We start from the raw sequence: 27,227 nt of genomic DNA on the forward strand, positions 1-27,227 counted from the left end.
GCCATCTGGATGCCTTCTTTGGAGAAATGTCTGTTTGTGTCTTTCACCCATTTTTTAGTTAAAATTTTTAAAGTTTATCTATTTATTTGTGAGTAATCTCTGTACCCAACATGGGGCTTGAACTCACAACCCCAAGATGAAGAGTCACATGCTCTACTGACTGAGCCAGCCAGGTGCCCCTCATCTGCCCATTTTTAAGTCTGATTATTTGTTCTTCGGTGTTGAGCTGTATAAGTTCTTTATATATTTTGGGTACTAATGCTTTATTGGATATGTCACTTGCAAATATCATCCCATTCAGTAGTAGGTTGTCTTTTAGTTTTGTTGAGGACACTTCATCAGGGGGCTCAGTAGCTTGGAGTTCTTTAGCTGATTCTTTCTCTGTGAATCACTTTCTGAGTCATCTGGACTTTCAGGATCAGGTGAATCACCATCACCATCATCTCCAGCCACAACACCTTCTCCATCATGATCTCCTACCTCACTGGAGCCAAGTCTACAAGGTCCTCAATATCGTCCTGATAATTTACTATCCATACTTTGCTGGTATCGAGACTCTGATTCTTCATTAATTTCTTGTTTTCTCCTAGGTTGGCTCCTCCCAATTGTCTAGATCCAAGACAGCCATCTGGGAGGCTGAATGATTTACCCCCGTGTGGATGGGAATCTCTGACAGCATTCATCATTTCAGGGACCCAGACAGAAAGGAGGGGAAATGCTGATCACACTAAGGGTTCTCATCAGAATCCAATCAAGGATTGTACATTGCATGTAGTTATCATACTGCAGTGTTTTATAATCTCATTTTAAAATCTTTCATGAGGCCTTCTGCTTGGGCTGGTGGCAGATTGTGGGCTTCTCCTCCCTTCCTGGACCACCTTCCCAATTTAAAACTTCTTTGCTGTTAACTTTGGAACACTTAAAATTCTTTCAGCAATTCTCCAGTGGTCTCTATGAAAGCAATTATCTGAATTTTCTTAATTCTTATCTAAATCTTCTATTGAGGAGCACCTGGCTGATTCAGTCGGTGTCACGTAAGACTCTTGATCTCCGAGTTGAGAGTTTAAGTCCCACGTTGGGTGCAGAGATTACTTTAACAATTACAGTTTTTAAAAAATCTTCTAAAAAAAAAATCTTCTTCTGAGTCCTCACAACAAACCTATGAGGTTTATAAAAAACTGGGGCTCATAGAGATTATTATCAAAGGTCACATTGTTAAAATGTAGTGGGTCTGGAATTAGAATTTAAGGTTTATTTCCCGCCAGGTACTTTTAAACACTCCGTCTATTTTATCTTAACCCCGTTCCCAACAGTCTGATTACAGGTTAAATGTTCATATTGTGCTTACTGAGGACTGCCTTAATCTCTTACAGAAAAGACTGTGCTCTCTACAAGACCTTTCCCAGGCTGTGAACAACGCGGGAGCAGTGGTAGTGCACTCACTAAAAACGGATTTGTGGAAAGCCATCAGTTAAGAAGGGAACATACGAATCCAGCCCCTAAGGGGCGCTATCCTCGCCCAAGGACCTATACCTCCCGCAAGAGTAGGACTAAACGCTGAAGGGTGGACTTGGCTCTCAGCCAGCAAGGCGCCGGCGGAGGGCCCGCCCCCAGCGTACGCGCATGCGCCCGCGGGCCCTGCTGCCCCGCTCTACCCTACTCCGGCTCCCGCCCGCGTCCAGGTAGCGGGCTGAATGCGGGGGAGGGGCGCCGCGTGAAGGCGGGGCTGGAGGGGGAGTCTCGGGTCTTTGGGCTCCTTTGTTAGAGCCCCAGCAAAGGTTGCCCTAACTTCCGATACGAACCGGAGCTGTTCCTGCAGCTGCCCCTTCCCGGGCGGGGGTTAGTTCCTGGGTCTGGGGGCTTCCGGGGGCGCTGCCCGTGACCAGCACGCACCTGCTTCTTTTCGTCGCACCATTCCGGTGTCTCCGCACCTCTCCAGCTCCCGCACCCGGGCCCGTGGGCTTCCAGCCCGAGTCGGGTGTCCCGGGTAGCTTGAGGACACGGGGCTGGGCAGGTGCCGAGAGCCTGCGCCTGGCCCCATCCTGCCGGGCTGAGCCACTCGGAGCCCGAAGCGAGGAGCCTCCGGGAGACTACGTGCGGTCGCCTGCCTCGCTCGCGCCTACGCCTTCTGCTCCTATTGCTTTCCCAACTGAGCGGAGAAGCCGGGGGCGTGTTGACGGGGCCCTGCAAAGCGGGCTGGCTCGCGGCTGCCGCCTGAAGTCCGCGGGGTGCACCTTCCCGTCCATGGGCCGTGCTGTCACGGACCCTGCAGTCCCCAGCCGGTCGGAGGGCACCCCATCCTGACGTTCCAGGGTAAAGGGACCAGAAACCGCTGAGTGGCCCCGCCACGACCGCAGCCTTCAGGGCAGCTTTCTATGCAACACAGGGCCTGCAAAGGGAAGTTTCTCTTGCTTACAGGTCTGCAACTATCCATAAACAGTTACACCTGAATATGAATGTGTGCTGAGCCCAGGGAGTCACTTGAGTCAGTGCTAGGAAGACTTGGGAGTCGGGTTGTTGGGGGTTTGTGTCTCATTAAGTGTGTGTGTGGAAACTACCCTGGCACCTAGTGCGGTGCTAGGCAACCAGTAAGCCCTCCCTTAACTTCTTGGTTGGATGAATGAGAAGGTAGGTGACTGAGGGAGCAGGGCTAGCTAGGGCATCTCTGCTTATCCCACCCCTGCCTCCCCTGGGCTCCTGCAGACAAAAGTAATTAGGTTGAGCCTTTAATCACAGCTGGTTTCACAGGCGGGCAGACAAGGAAAAGCAGAGGAACGCAGAAGTTCTGGGGACACAGCATGCTGGCTGGTGCTGGCTCGCTGGCAGCGCCTCCCTCCACGACCCCCTCCAGCCCCCACCTCTTCCCCGTCAGTAATCTGCTGTTTTCTTGTCACCCTCAGGACACTGGGTTCCCTACAAGCCACCCCAGGCTTAATGATTGTCCAGAAGGTGGCTATAAAGGGAGCCTGGGAGGCTGGGTGGAGGAGGGAGCAGAAAAAGCCTAACTCAGCAGATCTGGGCACCGAGAGAGCCACCGGCAGGAGCTGTGGTCAGAGGCTTCGGGCCCCGGGCAGTGGGGCCTGCTCCCTTCCACCATGGCGGCCCAAGGCTACGGCTATTACCGCACTGTGATCTTCTCAGCCATGTTCGGAGGCTACAGCCTGTACTACTTCAACCGCAAGACCTTCTCCTTTGTCATGCCATCATTGGTGGAGGAGATCCCTCTGGACAAGGATGACTTGGGTGAGCCCTGGTGGGGCAAGGGGGTGGGCCCTGGGACCCAGCACTAGTAGGACAAATTGGGTGTTTGTGGCCGTCGGGGGGCAGCCTGCAGGTGCCGACTGAGGGGACTCTGACCATGTACCTGGGTTTGGGCGAGGAACTAGGCATGTGCTCTCCGCGTGCCTGAGGAGTGCTGCTCATCTGATGTGTCCTTATGTGCCTGTGGCCCACGAGTGCCCCCAGAGACATGTGTTATTCTGAGTGTGTTGAGGGTCACCCTGTGCAGTTTCCACACTGCATGCGGTCATGCTAAGACCGCGGGGTGCCTGCTGGCCATTGACGTTGTGAGCAACGGGAACTGGGGAGTTGGCAAAATGACTTCACATGGCCCACCAGGTGACGTTTCGGGAGAAGGAAGGTCCTTGACTCCACTTCTAAGCTCCTGAGGTGGGGCAACAGAACTTCCAGAAGCCCTGGGTTGGAGCCAGTGTGAGGGGGAAATGTCATCAGGCCTTTGTAAATCCCAGGGAGGGGGGCTGCCCGCTTCTCCCTTCTTGCCTCCTGACAGCTGCAGCTGGAACTCTACAGGAGGCTGCAAAGTCATGGGTCAGCCTGGGGCTAGCGCTGGTGGCGAGGAGCGGGGCCCCGGGAACCCAGCACAGGTTTTTCCAAGCCGTCTGGGAGGGGACCTGTCTCACCCTGCCTGGCACCTCGCCACACTTGACCCCATGCCTTCCTCCAGCCCTCCTCTGCCTCTGCCCCGGCCTCTAACTCCCCAGGCGTCCCACGTCCCGCTCTCACCCCTGCAGGACTCATCACTAGCAGCCAGGCGGCAGCCTATGCCGTCAGCAAGTTTGTGAGCGGGGTCCTGTCTGACCAGATGAGTGCTCGCTGGCTCTTCTCTTCGGGGCTGCTCCTGGTGGGCTTGGTCAATATAGCATTTTCCTGGAGCTCCATGGTACCTGTCTTTGCTGCTCTGTGGTTCCTCAATGGCCTGGCACAGGGGCTGGGCTGGCCTCCGTGTGGGAAGATCCTGCGGAAGGTGCGTGCTTGCTTCCAGGGAGCTTCTTTAGACTGGCACAGGGGATGCCTAAGGAGCATGTGGGAGCATCGGCACCCTCATCCCAGGGCAGCAGTTTCCCTGGGAGTTCCAGTCCAGCTCCTATTGCTTGTTAAGATATTTTAGGAGCTAAACATGGTGGGATCGGGTGGCAGATGAGGGAATTGGCCCTGCCAAGTAGAAGCGCCTTCTTCCTCATCCCTGTAACGTGAGCTCCTAGGTCTGCCCCACCTGACCTGCACCTTCAGCGTGTTGAATGGGGGCACCTCCTCCGTCCCCTCTATCCCACAGTGGTTCGAGCCATCTCAATTTGGCACTTGGTGGGCCATCCTGTCTGCCAGCATGAACCTGGCTGGAGGGCTGGGCCCTATCCTGGCCACTGTCCTCGCCCAGAGCTATAGCTGGCGCAGCACGCTGGCCCTGTCGGGGGCCCTCTGTGTGGTGGTCTCCTTCCTCTGCCTCCTGCTCATCCACAATGAACCTGCCGACGTCGGACTCCGAAACTTGGACCCCACCCCCTCCAAGGGCAAGAAGGGTGAGCACCCACCCAAGCTGGTGATTGGGGCACCTTCATTCATCACTTATTTGGCAGACTTTCATTGAGGACTGGCTGTATGCCTGGCCCCGGGCTAGCCAATGGTGGCAGGGGGAGGGATGGTGATGGCGAGTTGGTGGGGAGTAAATAAAACTTCGTTCCAAGAGACACTTAAGTACCAGACAAGTGGCAGATCCAACAAATGCTGTGACTCATGTTATATCCTGGTCCGTCCTCACAGCAGAGCCAGACTCCCCTGTCCTGGACAGCATCCCAAGCTTAAGTGGCTCAGATGCCTTCCGCCATGTGCCTTGGTCCTCAGTTTCTCTCTCATTTGCTGAGGCTTGCAGTGGAGGGGAGAGGGCAGAGCAGTGGGCAAAGGGGTGCCCTCCTGCTGATGCCTGGCTATGGGGATAGACTCTGGCCCTGTGGCTAGTTAATGAGTGGTGGGGGCTCGGTCAGGGCAGAGCAGCAAGAACAGAGCCTGAGGCCTGGCCTCCTCCTGCCCCCAGGCTCCTTGAAGGAGGAGAGCACCTTACAGGACCTGCTGCTGTCCCCCTACCTCTGGGTGCTCTCCACTGGCTACCTTGTGGTATTTGGAGTAAAGACCTGCTGCACTGACTGGGGCCAATTCTTCCTTATCCAGGAGAAAGGACAGTCAGTCCTCGTGGGTAAGATGAGTGTTGGAGCAGGGGTGGGCCTAGGGAGCAGGAATCAATGAAGGGGATGGGAAACTCAGGCCCAACTTCTCTTTATCCGAGGCCAGGCACCACCCAGAGAGTTGCGGCCAGTCACCCTTGGGGACCCGTACCTCTCTGGGTTCCAGCCATTCGGACAACCCCAGTGTGTTTAACCCCCTTCCACTCCTCCTTTCCCTCTTCCCACCACAACTCCTTACTCCAGGTAGCTCCTACATGAGTGCCCTGGAGGTTGGGGGCCTTGTGGGCAGCATCGCAGCTGGCTACCTGTCCGACCGGGCCATGGCAAAGGTGAGTGGGCAGAGGGGACAGGAAAGAGGAGGGTCCCTTTAAACCTTCCCAGCATGACTGGGACAGGCACCAGAGAGGCGGGAGCCCTGGGGCACGGGCAGGCTGGCATATGGGTTGGGGGAAGCTGGAATGATTCCACGCAACTCTTACCTGCTGAGGATGGGGTGGCAAAGTAAGGCTCTTGGGGAAAGGGTTCTAACGGATATCAAGGAGAGCCAGAATTTCTCTCAGCTTAGCAGCGGGGTTCTCTACAGGCCGAGGGAAGCTGGGGTTGAGGAGAGACTAGGTGCAGCTTGCTAGCACGTGTCCCCAAGGTGGAGGAGGGGATGTGGTGGAGTTTGGCCTCGGGATATAATGAGCAGGTCCCAGGGCCTCCCAGAGCTGCCCCGGGGCCAAGAACCGTGGTGGGATTGCCAAAAACCTGTCAGCAGAAGCCCTGCCGTGTCAGAGTCCAGGGGCGGATGTTGCCTGCTGCTTCTGGGGCGTGACACTGCTGGGCCTGTATCCACAGGCAGGGCTGTCCATCTACGGGAACCCTCGCCACGGCCTGTTGCTGTTCATGATGGCTGGCATGACCGTGTCCATGTACCTCTTCCGGGTAACTGTGACCAGTGACTCCCCCAAGGTAAATGAGGAGTGCCTGGCCTGCCACTGGCACAAGGATGAGAGAGCAAGGGCCACTGACTGTCAGGTTCCCTGTCCCTGACTCTACCCTGGCCCAGGCCTTTCTCTGCCTCTCAGATTTCCCTTTCCAGTTCTGGTTTACCTTGTGCCCTCTGTACTCTGGCGCTCCTTCTGGACTTGGGGCCTGGTTTTCTTCTCTTCCCTGTGCTCCTCTAGGATGTTGCTTTCTGGACTCCAGCTCTTCACCCTCTCGCTGAGCTCACAGGCTTTACGGAGCATGAGGTGCCTTATCTGTGGCTTTCCTCCTAGTCTGTCTTCCCCTTGTCCTACCCTGTCTGCCTTGCTGCTAGCATCAGTTCTAAGAGACAGCATCTAACTGGGAGGGATGGCTTCTGCGTCCCCTTCACCTACCCACTCAGGCCCTCAGGTGGACTCAGCATGGCTCCACACCTCTAGCTTGGCCCTGTCAGTTGTATCGGGAAATGGGGAGAGGGAGGCCACTCACTACCTCCTTACTGCAATCATGTGTTCCTGGGGCCAAGCATCTTTCTCTCCCCTGGCAGGGGTAGGTAGGTAGGGCTTCTCAGACTCTAAATGCCACCCTGCATTGTCCTTGCAGCTCTGGATCCTGGTGCTGGGAGCTGTGTTTGGTTTCTGTTCTTACGGTCCCATTGCCTTGTTCGGAGTTATAGCCAACGAGAGCGCCCCTCCCAACTTGTGCGGCACCTCCCATGCCATTGTGGGACTCATGGCCAATGGTAAGCGGTGCTCTCCAGAGCGTCCACCTGATCCCCGCTGTTGCCTTGTGCATAGGCTAGCTGGAGGCTGGGGCCAGCGCCACTGACTCTAGCCTCACAAGTGACCCAGGCTCTTACCCCCCTCCTCTGCAGTGGGCGGCTTTCTGGCTGGGCTGCCCTTCAGCACCATTGCCAAGCACTACAGCTGGAGCACAGCCTTCTGGGTGGCTGAAGTGATCTGTGTAGCCAGCACAGCTGCCTTCTTTCTCCTACGAAACATCCGCACCAAGATGGGCCATGTGCCCAAGAAGGCTGAGTGAAGAGTGTACAGGCTCCAGTGTGTCCTCTCCCACCTGTGGTCTTCCCCTGCACGGGGCTGGGGGGTGGAGGGGGGCAGAGAGAGAAAGGGGGGCTGCTCCGACTAGCACTGAACCTTTGATTTCCTCTTGTGCGCCTTTTCTCTCTCCCAGGTGGCGCTGGAAGTTATCAGTGGCTAATGAGGTCCCAGCTCCCCATCCTCTGTTCTATTTAAAAGGCAACTTTTTTTTCTCAGACTCCATTAGCTCCTATTTTCTGCCTTCAAACAGGAAACCCCTGCTGTCAGGGAGTCCCCTAGACCCTTCTTCCCCTCCTGGGCCCTCCCACGCTGTCCCCAGGAGAGGTGAGGCTCCTCCTGCAGCTGCAGGGCACCAGTAGCCCGTGATTTCTGCCCTAAGGCCACTTTGCACCAGCCAACTGCTATTGCCAGTACCTCCGATTCCTGGGGAGGAGGAGGCCCATCACGCTCACGGACACCCTTCGAAGATGGCAGGCAGGGCTGGGAGGGAGGGGAACTTGACACAGATTAAAACTAGATTTGATACTAAACACTATCACTGAGTCATTCTTTTCAAAAGGGTACTACAAGCCAGAGACCACTTTCTTTGGGAAATATTCTCTTGGTACCTGCTCTTTCCACCCCAAAAGGGGCAGACTTCATCTCCTTGGAATGGGCAACCTGACAGGGACTTCTTTAAGCTTACGGGTCCTCTGCTTTCAGCTTCACTAATTCAATGATCATTTTACAGATGAAGCTTCTGGGTTTCAGGCTGGTGAAACCATTGAATGGAGGAAGGCAATATTAACAGTGGCTCACGGATGGTGTAGTCAGAAAGCCTGCGTTCAAACTCAGATGCTTAGTAACTAGCTTTGAGACTCTGAGGCGGAGAGTCTGTACCTTACTAAATCTGTTGTCCGTAATAGAATACACCCTGAGATTAGGGTAAAAGCAGTAAAGCCTGGTGTAAACACCTGATAATACCCCACTGTGACCACTACTGCTGCCGCCACCCTAGACGTCAGCGATGCTGGAACTAGACCCAAGGCTCCTGACTCAAAGCCCTGTGCTCAGTTTTTGGTGCTTTTCCTGGAGAGCCTGACAAGGAGCTGAATCCTAAGAAGATTTGGGAGCAGATCCAGCCTGACCTTTTACTAGGGATGTGTGTGTGGCTACATACAAAGGAGGCCCCTTTGAGATGAAAGGGGAGGGAGTGTGTAGGGCTCAAACTATGACCAACAGTGGAATAAAATAAAATTAAATGCTTCATTTACTGAACTACACTGGGGAAAACCTTAATAACAATAGAAAGAAATACATTTGTCACTTGTCAACTTTAATAACGATAAAAAGAAATACATTTGTCACTTGTGCCTAAAATATAAAAAAACAAAACAAACCAAGCGAACAATTACTTGTTTTCTACCAGACCATAGCTCATCTTCCTAGAATTTCCTTATCATTCCCATCTCCCCACCAGAGCCTTTCCCCCGCAAACCATCAATTAGAATAGCGAACAGATCAAATGAATGTTTAATGAGCATTTATGGGCCTACTCCCTCCATAAATAACCCTGTACAGAGTTGGGAATCAGGCTCCTGATAGATATAGGACGGCAGAGAGCATGGCATTAAGGCTCAGGGATCAGTACATGTCATCAGGCTCAGCACCCTCCCGTCTTCAAGAGCACTAACGAGGCTGTGGGAATCTCCACTGGAGTGGATACAGCAGGATCTCTGCTATAGGATCTCTCAAAATTTGGGGGATCCGTTGCAGGCTCAGCCTATGACCCAGGTCCAAATGTTCCAGCCTTCTCTGCCACCTCCAGGGCTAACTTCAGGTTCTGGTCAAACAGCTCACACCTAGGCCAGACCCAAGAAGCACAAATGATGACAAAGTGTGAGGTCTCAGACTCTCCTCCCACTTTGGGTGCCAAAGTACTCTTGCTTGAAGAAGGACATGAATGGCAAGAAAAGTCTTTGGTTTCTCAAAATAGGAAAAAAAGACTAGTCTGTTTTTGTTTTATTTAAAAGTAACTCTTCTTATCCTTTTGAAAAATGACCTGGGGAAGAGCACAAAGGGAGGGGCAAGGACTCTTCGACCAGTATCTGGGGAGGGTGACCGCCTACCTGATGGGCATTTCCAGGGAGTAGAATGGATTCTTGAGAGCAAAGTCTGAGTAGATCTCATAAATCTTTCGGAGAAGAGAATCTATTCCAGCTTGCCTAGGATCTGCCAGTACCACAAACTTGATCCCTGGAGAAGGACCAATAATGGTTACGGAAGGGTAGAGAATGCAGCAAATATCCTGTGTGCAGACGGCATTTTCATAAGCCCATTTTAATTTTTATCCTTATTGCTCCATAAAGCAGGAAAGGCAAGACTGTGAATCTATAAGACCAGAACAGGGAAGTCACACTGAGATCACGTTTTGACCTCTAGCTCTGTCACTTAATTCCTAGTCTTGTGGTCCCTCAGCAGCAAGTGCCAGGCAGGGGACAGACTCGGGCAGTTTTCAATTATCCCCATTAAGGGTGTGAGGCAATGACATGATCCAAAGGTCATTTCCATTTGGCATTCAAGTTTCATTTTAAAATACACCTTCCGAAACGTGTGCAACACGAGATACCATTATGGTGAGTTTTATCTGCACACAGGATAACCACGGCTGAGCATTCTGGGTGGAGTTGACAAAATCGGCATCAGATTAAATATTGGCTTTGGATTCACAAAACAAATAGACGTATGTGTCTGTGCAATTGTCCCAGGAAAAGTTAACCACCACCCCCTTGCTTACCAAAGTTTCTTTGGTCAGTCCCTTCCCCCATCCCTCTGGTCTATCTGGAGATGCCTACCTGTCAGTGTCTGGAAGCAATGCAGCTTGAAGGTGTCGGTCTCCAACATCTCAATGCCTGAGCTGCCCTGTTCTGGAGACAGCTGGGAACCGATTGCAAACAGCCTATTTGCAAAAGAGGTAAGCTTGGGAATGCAGCCGGCCCTATGAGGGAGGGATGCTTCTCAAACTTGTCCCCTGAAGTGACCCTATCTGCTGAGGAGTTCACATTACACTGAGAAGTCAGAAGAGGCAGTGTCAACCGCCTAGCAGCAGCACCAAAATTCCTTTAAAATTCACTTGAGCTCTGCATGTTTTTTACACTCATACTTTGGTGTAAAACATTTTACATTGAAAACTGAGGGTAAAATTACCACTGGGCATATGTGTCATGGTTACTTACCCCATGGCTATGATTACCCAGCACATCTACGATCGTCGACAATGAGAAAAAGGTCTTAACGATAATTTAATTCAGTTACCTGACTTTAGAAACTAAAGCTGAAGGAAGAGAAGTGGACTTGTGCAAGGTCACACCACTGCCGGTATTACCTAAAACCTAGTCATCCTGGATTAGTTCTTTTTCTTTCACAACACAAGAACTGACGATTTAAAAGGAGGCTTAGAAAGGTAAGCACGGCCGCTCAGGAGACTTCCCGCAGAACCACACTAATCCAGCCGGCCTAAGGGCCAAGGGCAGGACCACAGGGCCTAGGAAGGGCTGGGGGACTTACGAGTGGAACATGGAGGCCAGCATGAGCTTCTCATTGGAGGTGAGGCGCGGTCGGCCGAATCGAATGGACACCGGGTAATTGGCAGGGTTGCCCAAGTACTCCAGCACCTCTTTCCCATCGGCCGTGTACTTGCCATTCACGTCCACGCCATTGATGGCCAGCACTGCGTGGCCCACTGCAGAGGTGAGGCTAAGGGTCAACGAAGCCCCAGCGCGGGGATTCCACCAAAGGGACTGGCGACCCGGCCTCACCCCGTCCCCTCTCCCTCCGCGCCCTTCCCCCGCCCCGCAGAGACACCAGCCCACTCTGCAGCACCCGGCCCGCCCATCGGACGCAAGCCTAGCCCACCCCGGATGCCGTCGCGCTGGCCAAAGGCAACCAGCACACGCTCGTCATGCAGCTTCAGCAGCAGATCAAGGGGGTAACTGAAAGTTTTCTCAGCCTCGGCCCGTGGCGCGTAGCTGTCCAACTGGTAGATCAGGCCGCCAGCTTTGTTCACCACATACACGCTAAAAATCGCCATTGCTGCCGCCGCGGCCCGGAGACGCCTATTCGGCCTGTTCCTGACGGCCCCGCCCCGGAACCGCAGCCTCGGGACCCGCCGCCGCCCACTGCTCCCTGACCCGCGCGCGCCGGCGCCTGCGCACTTGAAGCACCACGCTTAGCGGGGTCGCCGGGGGTCCCTTCGGGTTCCGGCAGATTGTTTTCTGTCTCTCTTTACTCGTTTCCAGAGCCAGGGGAAGCAAAGTGTGGCTGCCTCACAACTAACGGCAAAACCCAGTAAGCCGCGGGCAGCTCTCAGGATGCGACCCTCGGGAACAACCGTCCCCTCGCTGCGGCCCCCTCCCCGCTGCACGAGGGGGCCGGAGTTCCGGCCTTTCTCTGCGGGCTCCGCCCCTTGCCCCGGAAGCGCTCGTTGCGGATGGAGGTTTCTGGGCCGGTTGGGAGAGGCGCTTCCTTTTTGTCCGACATCTTAGTGAGGCTGCAGGGGTGGACGTTCCTCTTTCAGCTTCGCTATGGTGAGCTCTCGGGAATGGGGGGCCGGGCTGTTCTGAGAGCCGGGCGGTGCTGGGGCGCAGTTGGGGCGACACCGGACGGAGGGCCTCAGACCCGCCGGGCCGCTTTTTCAAGGTGGGTGGGGGGATTGCTTCACCCATGTGCTCCGGTAGTGGGGTTAGGACGGTGCGGGGCTGCCTCGTGACCTGCCTGCATTCCCCCTTTTTTCTCTGCAGCCGCCCAAGGATGACAAGAAGAAGAAGGATGCCGGAAAATCGGCCAAAAAAGACAAAGACCCAGTGAACAAATCTGGGGGCAAGGCCAAAAAGAAGGTAGGCGTGAGCTCCCCCCCACCACCCAGGAGTGGGGGTTATCGGAGACGCCGGACCCATGTGTCTTGGTAATAAGTGACGTGTAGGACAAATGGCTTTTAAGGTTGCGCGGTCTAGAGTCCGACTATTAGAACTTGTACTCCTCGTCACCGTTCTGTTGTTTTGGAAGAATAGGGTGGTACACGCTACTTAGAAGTTAGCAGTGTGTATTCTGAGGCCTAGTCCATTATATTTTTAATTGGTATCGTGGGGTTCAGCCTGTATCCGAAAGTCGCATTTTTATTTTTTCCCCCAGCCTAACGCATCTTTGGTACTGTTAGTGGCAGCTAGGGTTCCTTTTGTTTTGTGTCCTGGTTTCAATTATTTGAGTCTTAGTGTGTAGAACTTATGTAAAATCTGAATTTCGTAGGTTTGTATAGGCCAAGGAACAGCCATCCTTGCAGTATAGCAGGAGGGCAGTGGAAGAGTTCTCTGACACCGGTTGTTGTTCCGGGGGGATGATTTCTTTAGAAGCACTGATTTTCTTTCTCTTTTGGTGAGCAGAAGTGGTCCAAAGGCAAAGTTCGGGACAAGCTGAATAATTTGGTCTTGTTTGACAAAGCGACATACGACAAACTCTGTAAAGAAGTTCCTAACTATAAGCTTATAACTCCAGCTGTTGTCTCTGAGAGACTGAAGATTCGAGGTTCCCTGGCCAGGGCAGCCCTTCAGGAGCTCCTTAGTAAAGGTGAGAGGGTGCTTTTACACGTTAAATTGGCCTGCCTGTATTAGCCATCTTAAATGTTTTTACTGGAATTTTGTAAAGTAGGCACAGGCTGACCACTAGCCATAATATTCTAACATTAGTTACCCCCTTGTGTAGACCCCAGAGCAGGGTTCATGGTTGCTTTTGTCCCGTGGACCCCTATGTCCTGTTGGTGGAGCTTCAGGATCCCTTGTTTTCAAATAAATTCATTTTATTTAAAGAGTTACATAAGAAACCCAATATTGAAATATGGTTGTGAAAATAGTAAAAGTTTTGGTAGGAAAGTATTTTTTACTTAAGTATTCTTAAAATTTAGTGGTGATTTAATTACCATGATTTCATATTAATGTAAATGAATGTAAATGTTTTAAGCATCTGTAGTGTCTAATGTGGAAACAGTAATTTTTAAGTTAAAGCGCTATGAGGGTAAGCATCCCAATAGCAGGTAATTGGCCCTTCATTTAGGAAGAAAAAATAAAATTAGATCATCACCAAGACATGAGGGATGTTTGCCTTTGTTATTAAATTCTAATGCTCAAATTCAGTATTTTTAGTGTGTTAAATATTTCCTAGTACCGCATAAAAACCCTACTCTTATTTTTTTCTCTCTAGGACTTATTAAACTGGTTTCAAAGCACAGAGCTCAAGTAATTTACACCAGAAATACCAAGGGTGGAGATGCCCCAGCTGCTGGTGAAGATGCATGAACAAGGTAAGAACGAATGCGGGCTTGTGGTGTAGAAAGTGTATACATCCCACTTTTGTATTAGGCTCTAGAGTTCTGATTCTTTTATTTTTATTTTTTACAGATCCACCAACTGTACATTTTGGAAAATAAAACTTTATTAAATCAAATAAGTGGGTATGTCTCTTTCCTAAGAAAAGGATTTAGGTATGGGTTTGTTGACTTGAAAAAGTATCCGGAAACGATTGGCTTTTTTTATGTGACTGTTTGTTCCTTGCTGCAGCTTCTGTTTTGAACTGATGTCTGAAAGGAAATGAAAGGTTAGCGGGATAAAGGCTGACATCTCCAAAGGGATAGTGGGTTGGGGTCCTGGCAGTGGATCCACACCTGGATTGCCAGCGGCGTCCATTATTCCAGACCCGGCCGAAAGAGGGCAGCCAGCCTATACTGGTGCTGGAGCTATGATCAAAGTTGGCCCCAACTCTGTCTGGGGGGAGTTTCTTCAATTTCTGTTTTTCCTCTACAAAGAAGTCAACAGCTTTTAAACGGTTTTGCTTTGAGTAGGAAAATTTAGACAGCCCATTCTTGAATTTGTTAACTTACTTTCTTTAAGGAATTCTTCATAGGATGGTCCTATTTGTTGGTTTACAGAGCTGTATTCTCCATCCTGGACCATCCAAGGAGGTGTAGCACCTGGAAAAGGCCCATTAAGCAGGAATGAAGGCAGTCTTAAGTTTCAGACTACTGTGAAACATGCCCTTGCTATAAACTCTTACCTAATGCTCAAAAGCAAAACCCAGGAATTTTGGACCATGGGCTGGTATTTAACAGCTTTGTTGAGGCATAACAGACCTACCACTGCCCAATGGAAAATACACAATTTGAAAACTTTGAAACCATCACAGTCAAGATATTAAATATCACCACTATGTATTGTTCTGCCCCTTTAAAGGACTTCCTACTCCTCTCTGTACCTTTTCCCAACCCCAGGAAACTATGAATATGCTTCTGTTAATCTAATTTGCATTTACTAGTTATGTACCTTTTTTCAATCTGGCTTCTAATAATTGAGATTCATCTATGCTGCACTTAACAACAGTACCTTCTTTGTTGGGCACTGCTCTGTTCCTTCATTGAGGCACATTTGGATTCTTTTCAGCTTCAGTGTTGGGGTATTGCAACTAAAGCTGTGACCATCTGGTGTGCAAGCCTTTGTGCAGACATGTTTGCTTTCCTCCTGCAATGTCTGGATCATAATGGTGGGTGTATGTTTAACTTCTTAAATCCCTGAACTGTTTCTCCAATTGGTTGTGCCATTTTACATTCCCACCAGCAGTTTATGAATGTTTCTTCACATACACAGTCTTTAATTTTAGCCACTCTGATGAACCATCTTCTACATGATTTTACTAAGTTTTGAGAGAGTTCTTCATATATTTAAGATTCAAGTCCTTCATCAGATAGCACTTCATAATCAACCTTATTCTTTAAGAAAGTAATTGGGGGGCACAGTCCGTTCAGTGTCCACCTTTAAAAAAGATTTCAATAAGTGAGTGAGCACTGGGGTGGGGGGTGGGAGAAGAGGGAGAGAATCTTAAGCAGACTTGGTGCTGAGCCTGAAGCCTGAGGTGTAGCTCAATCTCACGACCCCGAGATCAGACCTGAGCTGAAACCAAGAGTCAGATGCTGAACTGACCATCACCCAGGTGCCCCCAAGATAATTAACTTTAAAAAGGTAATAAAATAATTGCCTCTTACCATCTGAGAAACACTGCTCTGGGCCTTACCTGAGTGGATGTTACCAATTCCTGGTGTATCCTGTAGTTGGAAATGGGGGTGGGGGGGGGAAATCCCAGATAAGAAACTGATGACAATATATTCCCAACTAGAAAAAGGACAAAGCCGCAGGCAGGCGGGTGGTTGGGGGTGGAAGCACCACAGTGCTACTTCTGTCCCCTGGTTGGTGTTAAATTTTAAAAGCACAGATAACAAAGAGTCCTGTCCCTCAAAAGACTTACGGTCTTAGTAGTGAAGATGTCTAAAAATAGAGTGCCTACTAGGTGCACATTAGCAAAACTCTTTCCTCACAGGACAGTATATGTTGTGGGGGGAGAGATTTAAGCATAAATTACACAGGTGACATTTTCAGCTTTTTACATGGTCCCATGTACATTTATAACAGGCAACCTGTTCACAGAAGCCTTCCATGAAAAGGTGACCTTTGAGCTAGGCTGAAGAAAGGTAGGCCTATCATTTAAAGCAAGGGCAATGACACGTGCAGAAACCACAAGATGCACAGTATGGTTGGAGTGTACAGGACATGAGGGGAGGCAGTGGCTTTCTGTGTTCAGAACAGGATTACAGGGGGCATAGAAACTTGCAGAAAAGTGTAACACAGGACATCTAGCCAGGAGGTAAAACAGGCCGCCTCCTCGACAGGGTGTAGGAGATGAAAGAAGAGGAAATTACTCGGCTACAGTTCTGGTAATCTAGGGACAGCAGGGGTTAGCTTCAGGTGCCTGTGGAATGTTTACAAATGTCCTAAATTGAGCAGAAACGGGGGGTTCTACAGAGGATGCCTGTAGGAGTGGGCACTCTTCAGTGGCAGTGGGGGCAAGAGGTGTGGAAGAGCTCACTGGACGGCGGGGAAGGAGGTCCAAGAACACATTATGTCTCTGTCAAATAAAATCTAAAAAACCCAACACACCATGGAGCGGTGCAGCCAAGAGACAAGACCCAGACGGCCAGAATAGGTGCAAAACGTGAGAGATGGAGGCCCTGGGAACTGAGCACTGGCCCTTCCTGACTCACTTATCCACGGTACCTGATGGCCGATGAATGTCAAAGGTTGTCCTGTCTCCATCCAGTCAAGCTCTGGGGCAGGTGGCAGGTCCAAGTAGGAGGGCTGCTGTGAGGCGGAGGCCACTAGACTGAAAAAGACAAGCAGGAGCCAGGCTGGCAGAGGAGGTCCTTGAGCCATGAGGACAACAGAGGTGAACTCTTGCCATTTTCCAACCAAAAAGTTACAGAATGCTCTAACAATCCAAACTCAACGAGATTCCTTAGCAATTTTACCTGCTGGTCCCTTTCCAGCTTCCAAGTGCTGAAGAGCCTTCTTCTGGGTCTGGCACTGGCTGAGGCTGAGTTTGATTCAGGAAAAATAAATGTGTCTTGGATGCTTAAGAGTCTGCCTAGGCCATGCTCCCACCCTCCAGTAGGAAACAAATTAGCATACTGACATAAGGTACTGCCCATTTTGCAAACTTCCTTTTTTCCCCTCCCAGCTCAGCCCACATTGCCACTGACAAGGCCTGCCCCCTGGCGGACAGGTAAGGGAATTCAAGCCGAACAGATGAAGTATGGAGTCCGTGAGTTCTAGAAGAGCTGGTAGGTGAAATGCTGGACCTGGGAGAACCAGGGATCAGATGGATTTGGATACTGCTCTGGCTCCTCCGAGGGACACCAACCTCTAAGACAGACCGAACCAGCTCCTGCCGGCTGTGCTCCACCTCACGAATCTGAGCTGCCATCTGTAGGGGAGAGGCTGCTTAGCTTGGTACAAGGCCAGGGGGCTGTGTCCTTCAGTGGCCTTTTAACTCACTTCTTTGATCACCTCATCCTCCTTTTCCTCATAGGTATCCAGACTTTTCACCATGGATTTCTTGAATCTGAAAAGAAAAAGGGCAAGTCAGCCAAGAACCTGTCTCTGCATGTTACAAAAAGATCCTCAGTAGATCATTTTTTCTTCAAATTTTGGATAATTTCAAAATCACAAAAACAAAATAGAACAATTAACACCCATGGACCTTTCACCCAGATTCACTGTAAACATTTTGCCATACTGGCTCCACTTTTCTTCTAGCACGTATTTCCTTTTTGCGAAATCAAAAAGGGACTTTAGAACATCATGAGACTTAACAGTTGTTATTATCCTACAATACACAGGAAGGTATCAGAAAAGTACCAATACTACCAATATCACTATCAACAATAGAACTACTAACCAAAGCTCAGGATTTCTCCTGTTCTTCAGTCCTTAGTAAATATCCTAAGGCTATACAGTTAGAATTTTGTGTTGAAGTTACTTGAATTGTGACTCTTTTATAACTGTTAAAAATTTGATATATAATTATGATAATCTGTCATTGGTTTGCAATGAGTTCTAGGATTTGCTTTCTGGCCTGATTTTATTTTGTAATTTATTTTTATAAATAGTGTTCCACAGCTCACACTATAGTTACCTAGCCCTTTTTGTTTCAGAGTGGCCCTTTTTGGTGGGTGGGCAAGGACCTGGGAAGCTGGCACTCCGGGTTTATTTTCTTCGATCTTTAAGTGATAACCTGTCTAAATCTAAAAGTGGCTTGTGGTGTCTTTACCAGTCAAAGCAGTCAGACTTGGCTTTGCCTTGTGCGGGTGCACGTTAAATGTATAAAGTTCAAAAGTCAAAACTGGGGTGCCTGGGTAGCTCAGCTGGTTAAGTATCTGCCTTCAGCTCAGGTCATGATCCCAGCGAGCCCAGTGTCAGGCTCCTTGCTGAGGAGAGTCTGCTTCTCCCTCTCCCACTCCCCCTGCTCATGCTAGCTCTTATACTTTCTCTAAATAAACAAAATCTTAAAAAAAAACAAAACAAAAAATGAAAACTAATAAAAAATTCAAAGAGTCCAGGGGCACCTGGGTGGCTCAGTGGGTTAAAGCCTCTGCATTCGGCTCAGGTCATGATCTCAGGGTTCTGGGATCGAGCCCTGCATCGGGCTCTCTGCTTAGTGGGGAGCCTGCTTCCCCCTTTCTCTGCCTGCCTCTCTGCCTACTTGTGATCTCTCTGTCAAATAAATAAATAAAATCTTAAAAAAAATTTTTTTTAAAAATCAAGGAGTCCATTTTCATAATTCTCAATTATAACTTTTTCTGCTCAACTATTCTTTATTCCCACCAAACACCGTTTGGAGCTGGGCCAGGGTGTAAGGAGTTAGTGCTTTTTGGCCTCAGTTCTCCATCTCCTGCCCAGTTTGAACCACAGATTTGAAGGCAAGGTAGTAGGATTTAGGCATTTCTCACCATTCCTTCATTATTCTCCACACTGAATAGGAAACAATAATAGAGGTCATGAGTTTTTCTGTAACTTTGGTTCTGGGATCCCCTTGGGTTCCATTCCCCATAATCTTAATATTGTCCTAATAAAAGTAGTGCGAGGCCATCTGTGTCCTTTTCCTGAAGCAGCACTCACACCTGCTCTACGCTGGCCAGCTGACTACACCCCAGTTTCTCAGGGTCCTTTAGGGGCCAGTTAAAATAGAATCTAAAACTATTCAAAGTGGGCACTGAGTGAGTACCAGCTGCTTGCACACACTATTAAAAAGCCTCTTCTATTCCTAAGGGACCTTAATATTCTCTGTACCACACATTTAAATAATCCATTATAGTGAACTTTTATTATATACTATTCTCTATTTGCTCAATGGATTGTAAACCCCATCCCCCAACTAGAATATCAACTTTTCAAGGACTCTATCATACTTATTTTGTGTCCAGTATAGTGACTAGAATGAGTGCTATGAAGACAATAGATACTTACAAAGGCCCTGCAGAACTTTCCAATTAACAGAGAAAGCTCCAGTACCTGACACAGACCCAGAGAAGTCCCATTCTGTTATTTCACCTTTCATAATCAGTGACTTACCTGGCATAGTCCTGGGGGGAGATCAGAAACTTCTCTTTCATTTGGAACTCAGCCTTGTTCTCCCACCAGAATCTGTTGGTTGCTTTCTTGTGTTCTGGGCTGAGAATGAATGGATAATCTCAATGACAGATTATAGAGTATTACTCAGACATCTAGGCATTATATTAAGTAATGCACACTGATATCTGGGTTTCTGCCTCTGGGCAAGGATGACAGAATACTGTTACATCTTCCAGATGTCCAGTCTCCCCTCTTCCAATAAAAATGGGAGAGGCGCGCCTGGGTGGCTCAGCCGATTGTGTGTCTGCCTTCCGCTCAGGTCATGATCCTGGGGTCCTGGGATCCAGCCCCACTTCCGGCTCCCTGCTCAGCACGGAGCCTGCTTCTCCCTCTCCCACTACCCCTGCTTGTGTTCCCTCTCTCACTGTCTCTCTCTCTGTCAAATAAATATAATCCTTAAAAAAAAAAAAAAAAAAGAAAGAAAGAAGGAGAATCTGGGAGGAGATGATGGGAGGTAACCCTCTACCACTAAGACCATGGCAACCATAAGCCCTCCACGCGTCAAAGATGCGAGGCTATAAGCTGACTGGACCCACCCCAATCCAATCACAAAAGCGTTCCTCCTCTCATGCATCCCAAACCACACCCCCCCGACCCACCAGGATGCGAATATGCTGGATGCGGCTCCCAGGTCGGATCTCACCTGGCCAAATGCTCCAGCAGACCCCCGTGCAGCACGGTCAGGTTTCCGTGGCTCAGGTGTTTCCGCACCTCACAGCCGCAGCAAAGGCACCAGCAGCGCCGCTCGTGCTCCGGCACGTAGCGCTCCACCTGGGCGGCGCGGACGGCCTTGCGGGCGGCCTCTACCTGCGGCGGAGAGGGGAGAGGACGGGAGAGCTCAACCAGGACCCCAGTGGAACCCCCACGTCCCATCTCCTAGCGTCCTCCCTGTACTGCCCGCATCCCCAACCCAGGCCGTCCGCGGCCACTTCCCGCCTCCCGTCCGCACCTGGGGCAGGAGCCGCTCCAAAGCTGCCTTCAGCGTCCGCTGGTGCTTGCGACTGTAGACGTGTCCGCGACCACAGAAGAAGGTTTGGCGGCACAGGGGGCAACGCTGCGCCGGCGCCATGGGACCAAGAGCCGGTATCTGCGACGCGTAGCAGCTCTTTCGCTCTTCGGTGACCCCTGACCCCTCGGGGGCGGGGCGAACCCAGCGCTTCCCCCGCGACCCCCAGCGGCAGGCTGGCGCCACTGCAGACCCATCTGCGGCTGCGCGAGTCCCGCCCCGGGCTCTCGGCGGTCGGGTGCACCCAGCCGACATCAATATTCCCAGATGCTATCCACCCAGAAAAAGTGGCGGCACCGTTGTGCAGATGCCGGGGAAAGAGCGCGCGCGACAGTTAGGTGCCACTGCAGGACCGTAGACCGCACGCATGTCGGGGCATTGACAAGGACCCGCATTAGACAATGGAACACATTGTAACTAGTATTACAGGGTGCTCACTGTGTGGCCAGAGCTTTACATTCACGAGGCACTTAATCCTCACCATAGCCCCACGTGGCGTACTATTATTACCGACATTTTACAGATGGGAAAACTGAGGCACGGGGAGAAAGTAACTGTGTGGAAGGTTGCACAGATGCGAAGCATCAGAGGCAGCACCTTTCATGCTCTGCTGTACCAGATGGTGGTAAGGAAGCATGCTGGAGGCGGCCTTCATCTAAGACCTAATCACAGCCATATACCCCCCGGGGGGGGGGGGGTGTTCTGAGCAGCTGTTACTATAAAACTGTAAAAGGGAAGCTATGAAAAGGGTGCAGAGTCATTGCTGAGGGTTAATAGACATTTTTATTCTGTAAGCATGCTCACTCAGTGGAATTTTCATTCTTTACAAGTTACTTTTCCTAGAATGAACAGCCTTCCATCTGTCCTGCTCCCCTAAGCCTTAGGGCTTAAAGTAAATTGCTCCCTACAGGGCTGAAATCTCCAGGCTATGATTTCTACCCTAGAGTACCCCCAAAAAAGCCTGGGGCCCAGCCCAGACCTTACTGATAGGAGGTGCAGGACAGAGCTAACAGAGTCCGAACTTCACTTGGATTTGTTACCAGTACTGGTGCATTAACCTGGATGGGCTACAATGTCTGTGGGCGTATATACAGTCAACTATACCTAATTCAGGCCCAGAAAGTAGCCAGACCCCCCTTCAGATCTTGACCTCCTCTTGGAGCTTCCCAGTAGACTCAGGCCTCTGTCAGATGTGACTCATTTAAAAGACCCCACAGCGCTCAATGCCTTGACCTCCCATCATTTCCCCGGAAGGGTCAGTCCTGGACCTTAAAATTGCTCCTCTGAATTCAAACTCTGAAGTTGTATTCTGACCACCATCTTCCATCCTCCCATGTGGCCTTAGTTTCCATCTTTTCTTCAACTGCAGGAAGATCTCCATTCCTGAAGATGAGTACTCTTATTCATTCCCTCAGAAAACTTTCAGCATCTACCAGCTGCTTTGCTCTAGATTCTCAAAGTGTGGCCTCCAGGTCAGCAACATCAGCGTCTGGGAGCTTGTTAGAAGTGCAAATTCTTGGGCCCCACCACAGATCTACTGAATCAGAAACTCTAGAGTGGGGACCAGCTATCTATAGTTTAATGAGTCCTTCAGGGGATTCTAATGCTTAATCAAATTTGATAATTAGTGGTCTAGGTTTTAAGTCCTCTTTGCCTTCACTTTACTCACTGGATCCCACGACCGTTCGTTCCTACCACACTCTCATGGCAATCTATTACTTCCCTTGACCGTCCCAGACCTCTCATTTCGTCAAACCCCAAAAGCAGATCAACCCAGCCATCTGTTTTCCTCATTTGTTCCCAGGTGCCTAGTGTAGACTACACTGCTTCGACTTCCACTACCTTATTACCCCTCTGCAGTTTTGCTTTTGAAACTGTTTCCCTAAAGTTCTGCACCATGGAGTGCTCATTCAGTTGCAACTGAACTTGACTGTGTGAAATGGAATTCAACATCTTCCACCTGAGAACATCCCCTATTTTCATCCTCCCAGGGAACACCACCAAACTAAATCCTGGAGTTTTGGGGAGAGTTATCTTTGATACCGGCTTTCACTCACTCCCCATATCCACCATGTTCAAGTTGTCTTACTGGATTATATATTACTGGATATACTCCTAGAGCAAACCTTGTTTCAATTCCCTTGTTCTTTTGCTTGGATTCACGTAAAATTTTTCTAACGGGTTTCCAAATGTGTGGTCTAAGTCAGCTCCATTTATCCTTCAGACTCTGGATTTAGGAAAGTCTTCAAGTGACTTTCTGGATTAATTTAATGCCTCTAAATTAGCATCAGGAAAAAATTTAAATTTCCCAGGATGACTTTCAAAGCCTTTTACAGTATGTTTCCCAAATTCTTTTTGTCTTATCTCCCATTACTTCCCTGACCTCCTCGACCTCCTCCTCCAGACAATATGCTGGAGTACTGTGCAATTCAGCATCTTCCAGCCCTTGGTTCCCTCTGCCTAAAATTTACTTCCTTCCAGCCCTGCCTAATAAATTCTATGATAAAGGATCTGAAATACAAACGAGAATGGAATTTCCATGTGGCTGGTGGCTTTGTCTGGCATATGGTAAGCTCTCAATCATTCACAGGCTCCTGTATCAATGTATTATTGAATAAATGAAATGTCACCCCTTTTGTGAAGTCTTCTAGAGTTGTCTGCAGGATTTTTTTTTTTTTTTTTTTTTTTAGAGATCTTATTTAGAGCACCTGGGTGGCTCAGTGGGCTAGGCATCTGCCTTTCGCTCAGATCATGGTCTGGGGGTCCTGAGATCGAGCCCCACATCAGCCTCCCTGCTAGGTGGGGAGTCTGCTTCTCCCACTGACTCTTTCTGCTGCTCATGCTCTCTCTCATTCACTCAGGTTCTCTCTCCTTGAAAAAATAAATAAAATCTTCTAAAAAATAAAGATCTTATTTATTTATTTGTCAGAGAGAGAGAGAGAGAGAGAATGCACAAGCAGGGGGAATGGCAGGCAGAGAGAGAAGCAGGCTCCTGAAAAGCAAGGAGCCCAATGAGGGACTCAATCCCAGGACTCTGGTATCATGACCTGAGCCAAAGGCAGATGTTTAACCTACTGAGCCACCCAGGAGCCCTAAAATAATAAAATCTTAAAAAAAAAAAAGCTAAACTAAAAGTTTTCTATGCTTAGACATCACATTTATATATATGAACATGATTTCTGTCACATTTGTAGTCATAGCCAACATATTATTTTGCTGGGATTTTTTTCTCCCCAGAATGTGTTGTGGATACCTGCGTTAGCACACAGGACATAATATTAAATACTGTCTATATCCTGATGACTCTCAGATGTATTTACATCTTCAGCTCAGACTTGTCTTCCGAACCCCACACTTACAACAATCATCTATCTACGTGATGAAACTGCCCTGATGTCTCACAGAGTCTAAAGATTTTATTTATTTATTTGTCAGAGAGAGAACGAGAAAGCACGAGCAGGGCGAGCGGCAGGCAGAGGGAGAAGCAGGCTCCCCACTGAGCGAGGAAACCGATGTGGGACTCAATCTCAGGACCTGAGCCAAAGGCAGGTGCTTAACCCACTGAGCCATGCAGGCATCTCTCAGATTCTAATCAGAACTGCTCCCGGTGCCTGGGTGGCTCAGTGGGTTAAGTGTCTGCCTTCGGCTCAGATCATGATCTCAGGGTCCTAGGATGGAGCCCCACATCGGGCTCTCTTCTCAACAGGGAGCCTGCTTCCCCCTCTCTCTCTGCCTGCCTCTCTGCCTACTTGTGATCTCCATCTGTCAAATAAATAAAATATTAAAAAAAAAAAAACTACTCAAACCTGCTCTGCCTACAGGCTTCCCCACCGCACTGTTCTCCCCAGTTGCTCAAACCAAAAATCTCAGCCTCACTTCCTCCTGTGTCCAACCAGTCCTGTTGACTCACCGATGCCGCCTGCAAGCTGCATCTCGGATCACCCTGCTTCTCTCCAGTTCTCGGGCCGCTGCCCCAGTACACCTGGGCTACTGCATCGCCTCCTAACAAGTCCTGTTGCTTCCACGTGTGCCCTCCTAGCAGCCACTGCCAATCAGTGGCTAAGCAGAATTTAAAAAATAAGGTGCACCTGGCTGGCTCGGTCTGAAGAGCATGCATGAGACTCTTGATCTTGGAGGTTGTGAGTTCAAGCCCCATGTTAGGTGTAGGGTTACTTAAATAAAATTTAAAAATAAATAAAATCAGGTTCTGTTACTTCTGTTACAAAAAAAAATTGAAATCCTTCTAGAAAGGCTCACAAAGCCTGGTCTCTGCCTCCCTCCCCAATCTCACCTGGGTCTTTCTCCCCTAATTTACTATATTCTGTTGTTCATGGTCTTATCCCCATTCCCTCAATAGGCAGAGGTGAGGAGGTCCCTCCCTCCCAGGCTTTGTCCACTTTGTCCTCTCTACAAAACACTTTTCCTCCTCATTCTACAGCCTGGATACTCAATATCCAGGTCTCGGCTAAAATGTCTTAGTAAAGGATTTCTCTGGGGTGCCTGGGAGGCTCAGTCAGTTGAGCATCCGACTCTTAATAGGGACTCAGGTCATGATCTCAGGGTGTGACATTGAGCCCTGCATCAGGCTCCCTGCCCAGTGCAGAGTCTGCTCAGGATTCTCTCTCCCCCTCTACTCTCCCCACTCTAAAATAAATAAATAAATCTTTTAAAAAATGGACTTCTCTGACCTCCTCTTCAGTCTAAGTATCTGTATTGTTTCCTCTCACAATCACCTAATATTTATTACTATTTCTTATCATTGAACATTAGTGGGACTGTTTAATATCTTTCTTTTAAGGTTTTATTTATTTATTGGACAGAGAGAGAGATCACAAGTAGGCAGAGAGGCAGGCAGAGAGAGAGGGGGAAGAAAGCTCCCTGCTGAGCTGAGAGTCCGATGCGGGACTCTATCCCAGGACCCTGAGACCATGACCTGAGCCAAAGGCAGAGGCTTTAACCCACTGAGCCACCCAGGCACCCTGTTTCATATCTTTCTATCTGGACTGAAAACTCTGAGAGAAGGACCATTTTGGGTTTCACTGTATCTTTAGCACCTGGTGTTGGGGGGGTGCTCTGGCTGCACAGCGCTGGGAGGGTCCAGAGCGAAGGACATGAATGACATGGTCCTTCCACCCACTCCCCAGTGGCTATCACACAGAGACTAGCACGCAGGTGGTCTGGGAGGAGAGAATCACAAAGCACTTCCAAGTGCATTAGGGAAAGGCCATTGCTCCAACCGGGCACCTGCCCGGGTCTGTCCTGTCTTTTCCTTGGAACCACTTTTTCTTCCCATCCTGTCGCTGCTCTTCCACACCTCCTCAGCCTGCCCCCTGCCTCCTAGGAGCATCAGCAGTGCCCCACAGAGCCTGGCTGGCTTTGGGCACTTCTGGACAAGTAGGGGCTGTTGTTTTCTAGACCTGGGAAGAAGACCCAGTGCTAACTCTTCCTGTGAGAAGTCTTCCCTAACTCCTCCAGACAGAGCTGATTGTTGTCTTCTCTGTGCTTCCAGAGAATATGGAATGTGCCTTTTAGAGAAGTTACTAGTGACCAGTCATAGCAAACAGTGTGATCCTACTACCTGACAAGCCCTACGCTAGGCTCTGTGGGGCTGGACATAAACATGAGTTGTCCTCACTGGTTGCCGAGGTCACTGTGTGTGAGCATGTCTGGGCAGGAACTATATTTTATATGTTGCTTGGTTCACTGGTTCTCTACCCCACCAGCCTTAACACCCTAGGAATAGAGCGAACGATTTGTAAGACTGTTTTTACCATCTTGGGGTGTTTGGGTGACGCAGTTGGTTGAGTATCTGACGTGGTTTCGGCTCAGGTCATGGTCTCAGGATGTGGGATTCGGCCCGTGACAGGCTCTGTGCTCAGCAGGGAGTCTGCTTGAGATTCTCTCTCCCTCTCCCTCTCCCCCTCCCCTCCACAGTCCTCTCTCTCAAATAAATACATAAATCTTAAAAAAAAAAAAAAAAAAAAAAAAAAGCTGTTTTGGGCACCTGCGTGGCTCAGTTGTTAAGCGGCTGCCTTCAGCTCAGGTCGTGATCCCAGGGTCCTGGGATCGAGGTCCACATCGGGTTCCCTGCTCAGTGGGAAGTCTGCTTCTCCCTCTCCCTCTCACCCTGCTTGTGTTCCCTCTCTCTCTCTGTCAACTAAATAAATAATCTTTTTTAAAAAAGTTTTTACCTCTTGAATCTTACTGATAAAATAATTTACTAACACATGTAATTTTAAAAAGGTTGATATAACACTTTAACTGTAATATAACAAAAATAAAGTTAGAGAAATTTATGAAAAAAGGTACATTTCAATAGATAAACGAGATTTGAAAATATGAGATAGTTGGAAATTTGCAAATACCTATGGTGAGAAGAGTTTAGATTTAAGAAAGGATATTCAAATGAATACTGAAAATAATTTTTCTTTATATTGGCTGCCTTGATATAATAACTAAATATTTGTTTGTACATGTAGACTCCCCGTGAGAACAGCAGACATAAACACAGACTCATACAGGTGTGTGGTATCGGTAACTTAAATATCAGAGCAGCTTTGCTGTCAGTGAAGTGATTTTCTGAAATGGCAAACAACTCTTGGTAAACTTCCTAACAAAAAAAAAACCACAAAAAACCCACAATTATCCTTCACTTTACAGAATAGTTGCATTCCTG

General features: G+C 49.4%; 4 protein-coding genes across 12 annotated transcripts; 2 read left to right on the forward strand and 2 right to left on the reverse strand.

The window, feature by feature from the left end:
* The first annotated feature begins 1,634 nt into the window (after positions 1 to 1,634).
* Positions 1,635 to 8,022, forward strand: LOC111153933 (solute carrier family 37 member 4). Of its 3 annotated transcripts, XM_022513260.1 has the most exons (10): positions 1,635 to 1,682; positions 2,901 to 3,243; positions 4,032 to 4,264; positions 4,574 to 4,817; positions 5,330 to 5,488; positions 5,721 to 5,806; positions 6,318 to 6,431; positions 6,647 to 6,712; positions 7,050 to 7,188; positions 7,321 to 8,022. In XM_022513260.1, the coding sequence occupies exons 2-10, from the start codon at positions 3,096 to 3,098 to the stop codon at positions 7,485 to 7,487; spliced, it is 1,356 nt and encodes a 451-aa protein (XP_022368968.1). In that variant the 5' UTR covers positions 1,635 to 1,682; positions 2,901 to 3,095; the 3' UTR covers positions 7,488 to 8,022. The 3 variants fall into 3 exon arrangements, with proteins under 3 accessions (XP_022368968.1, XP_022368967.1, XP_022368969.1); XM_022513259.1 differs by lacking the exon at positions 1,635 to 1,682 and having other exon boundaries at positions 1,779 to 3,243; XM_022513261.1 differs by lacking the exons at positions 1,635 to 1,682; positions 6,647 to 6,712 and having other exon boundaries at positions 1,779 to 3,243.
* Positions 8,023 to 8,797: 775 nt separating this feature from the next.
* Positions 8,798 to 11,904, reverse strand: LOC111153721 (trafficking protein particle complex 4). 5 transcript variants are annotated; one of them, XM_022512901.1, is made up of 5 exons: positions 11,399 to 11,904; positions 11,158 to 11,225; positions 10,339 to 10,387; positions 9,613 to 9,739; positions 8,798 to 9,345 (listed from the first exon to the last, which is right to left on the reverse strand). In XM_022512901.1, the coding sequence occupies exons 1-5, from the start codon at positions 11,571 to 11,573 to the stop codon at positions 9,267 to 9,269; spliced, it is 498 nt and encodes a 165-aa protein (XP_022368609.1). In that variant the 5' UTR covers positions 11,574 to 11,904; the 3' UTR covers positions 8,798 to 9,266. The 5 variants fall into 5 exon arrangements, with proteins under 5 accessions (XP_022368609.1, XP_022368607.1, XP_022368608.1 ...); XM_022512899.1 differs by having other exon boundaries at positions 9,613 to 9,627; positions 10,341 to 10,442; positions 11,051 to 11,225; XM_022512900.1 differs by having other exon boundaries at positions 10,339 to 10,442; positions 11,180 to 11,225; positions 11,399 to 11,795.
* A 65-nt stretch (positions 11,905 to 11,969) lies between these two features.
* On the forward strand, positions 11,970 to 13,973 carry LOC111153722 (ribosomal protein S25). The gene is made up of 5 exons (XM_022512904.1): positions 11,970 to 12,069; positions 12,283 to 12,378; positions 12,922 to 13,105; positions 13,736 to 13,835; positions 13,933 to 13,973. Exons 1-4 carry the CDS (start codon positions 12,067 to 12,069, stop codon positions 13,828 to 13,830), a joined length of 378 nt encoding a protein of 125 aa, XP_022368612.1. The 5' UTR covers positions 11,970 to 12,066; the 3' UTR covers positions 13,831 to 13,835; positions 13,933 to 13,973.
* LOC111153719 (coiled-coil domain containing 84) lies at positions 13,951 to 20,657 on the reverse strand. 3 transcript variants are annotated; one of them, XM_022512897.1, is made up of 11 exons: positions 20,495 to 20,657; positions 20,189 to 20,352; positions 19,486 to 19,584; positions 17,410 to 17,476; positions 17,276 to 17,338; positions 16,884 to 16,948; positions 16,633 to 16,738; positions 15,596 to 15,626; positions 14,412 to 14,501; positions 14,196 to 14,328; positions 13,951 to 14,111 (listed from the first exon to the last, which is right to left on the reverse strand). In XM_022512897.1, exons 1-11 carry the CDS (start codon positions 20,612 to 20,614, stop codon positions 14,012 to 14,014), a joined length of 1,038 nt encoding a protein of 345 aa, XP_022368605.1. In that variant the 5' UTR covers positions 20,615 to 20,657; the 3' UTR covers positions 13,951 to 14,011. The 3 variants fall into 3 exon arrangements, with proteins under 3 accessions (XP_022368605.1, XP_022368604.1, XP_022368603.1); XM_022512896.1 differs by having other exon boundaries at positions 13,951 to 14,328; positions 17,422 to 17,476; XM_022512895.1 differs by having other exon boundaries at positions 13,951 to 14,328.
* Positions 20,658 to 27,227: the final 6,570 nt, after the last annotated feature.

The sequence above is a fragment of the Enhydra lutris genome, unplaced genomic scaffold, assembly GCF_002288905.1.
Source record: "Enhydra lutris kenyoni isolate GAN:26980312 unplaced genomic scaffold, ASM228890v2 scaffoldscaffold34, whole genome shotgun sequence".
Classification (NCBI taxonomy): domain Eukaryota; kingdom Metazoa; phylum Chordata; class Mammalia; order Carnivora; family Mustelidae; genus Enhydra; species Enhydra lutris.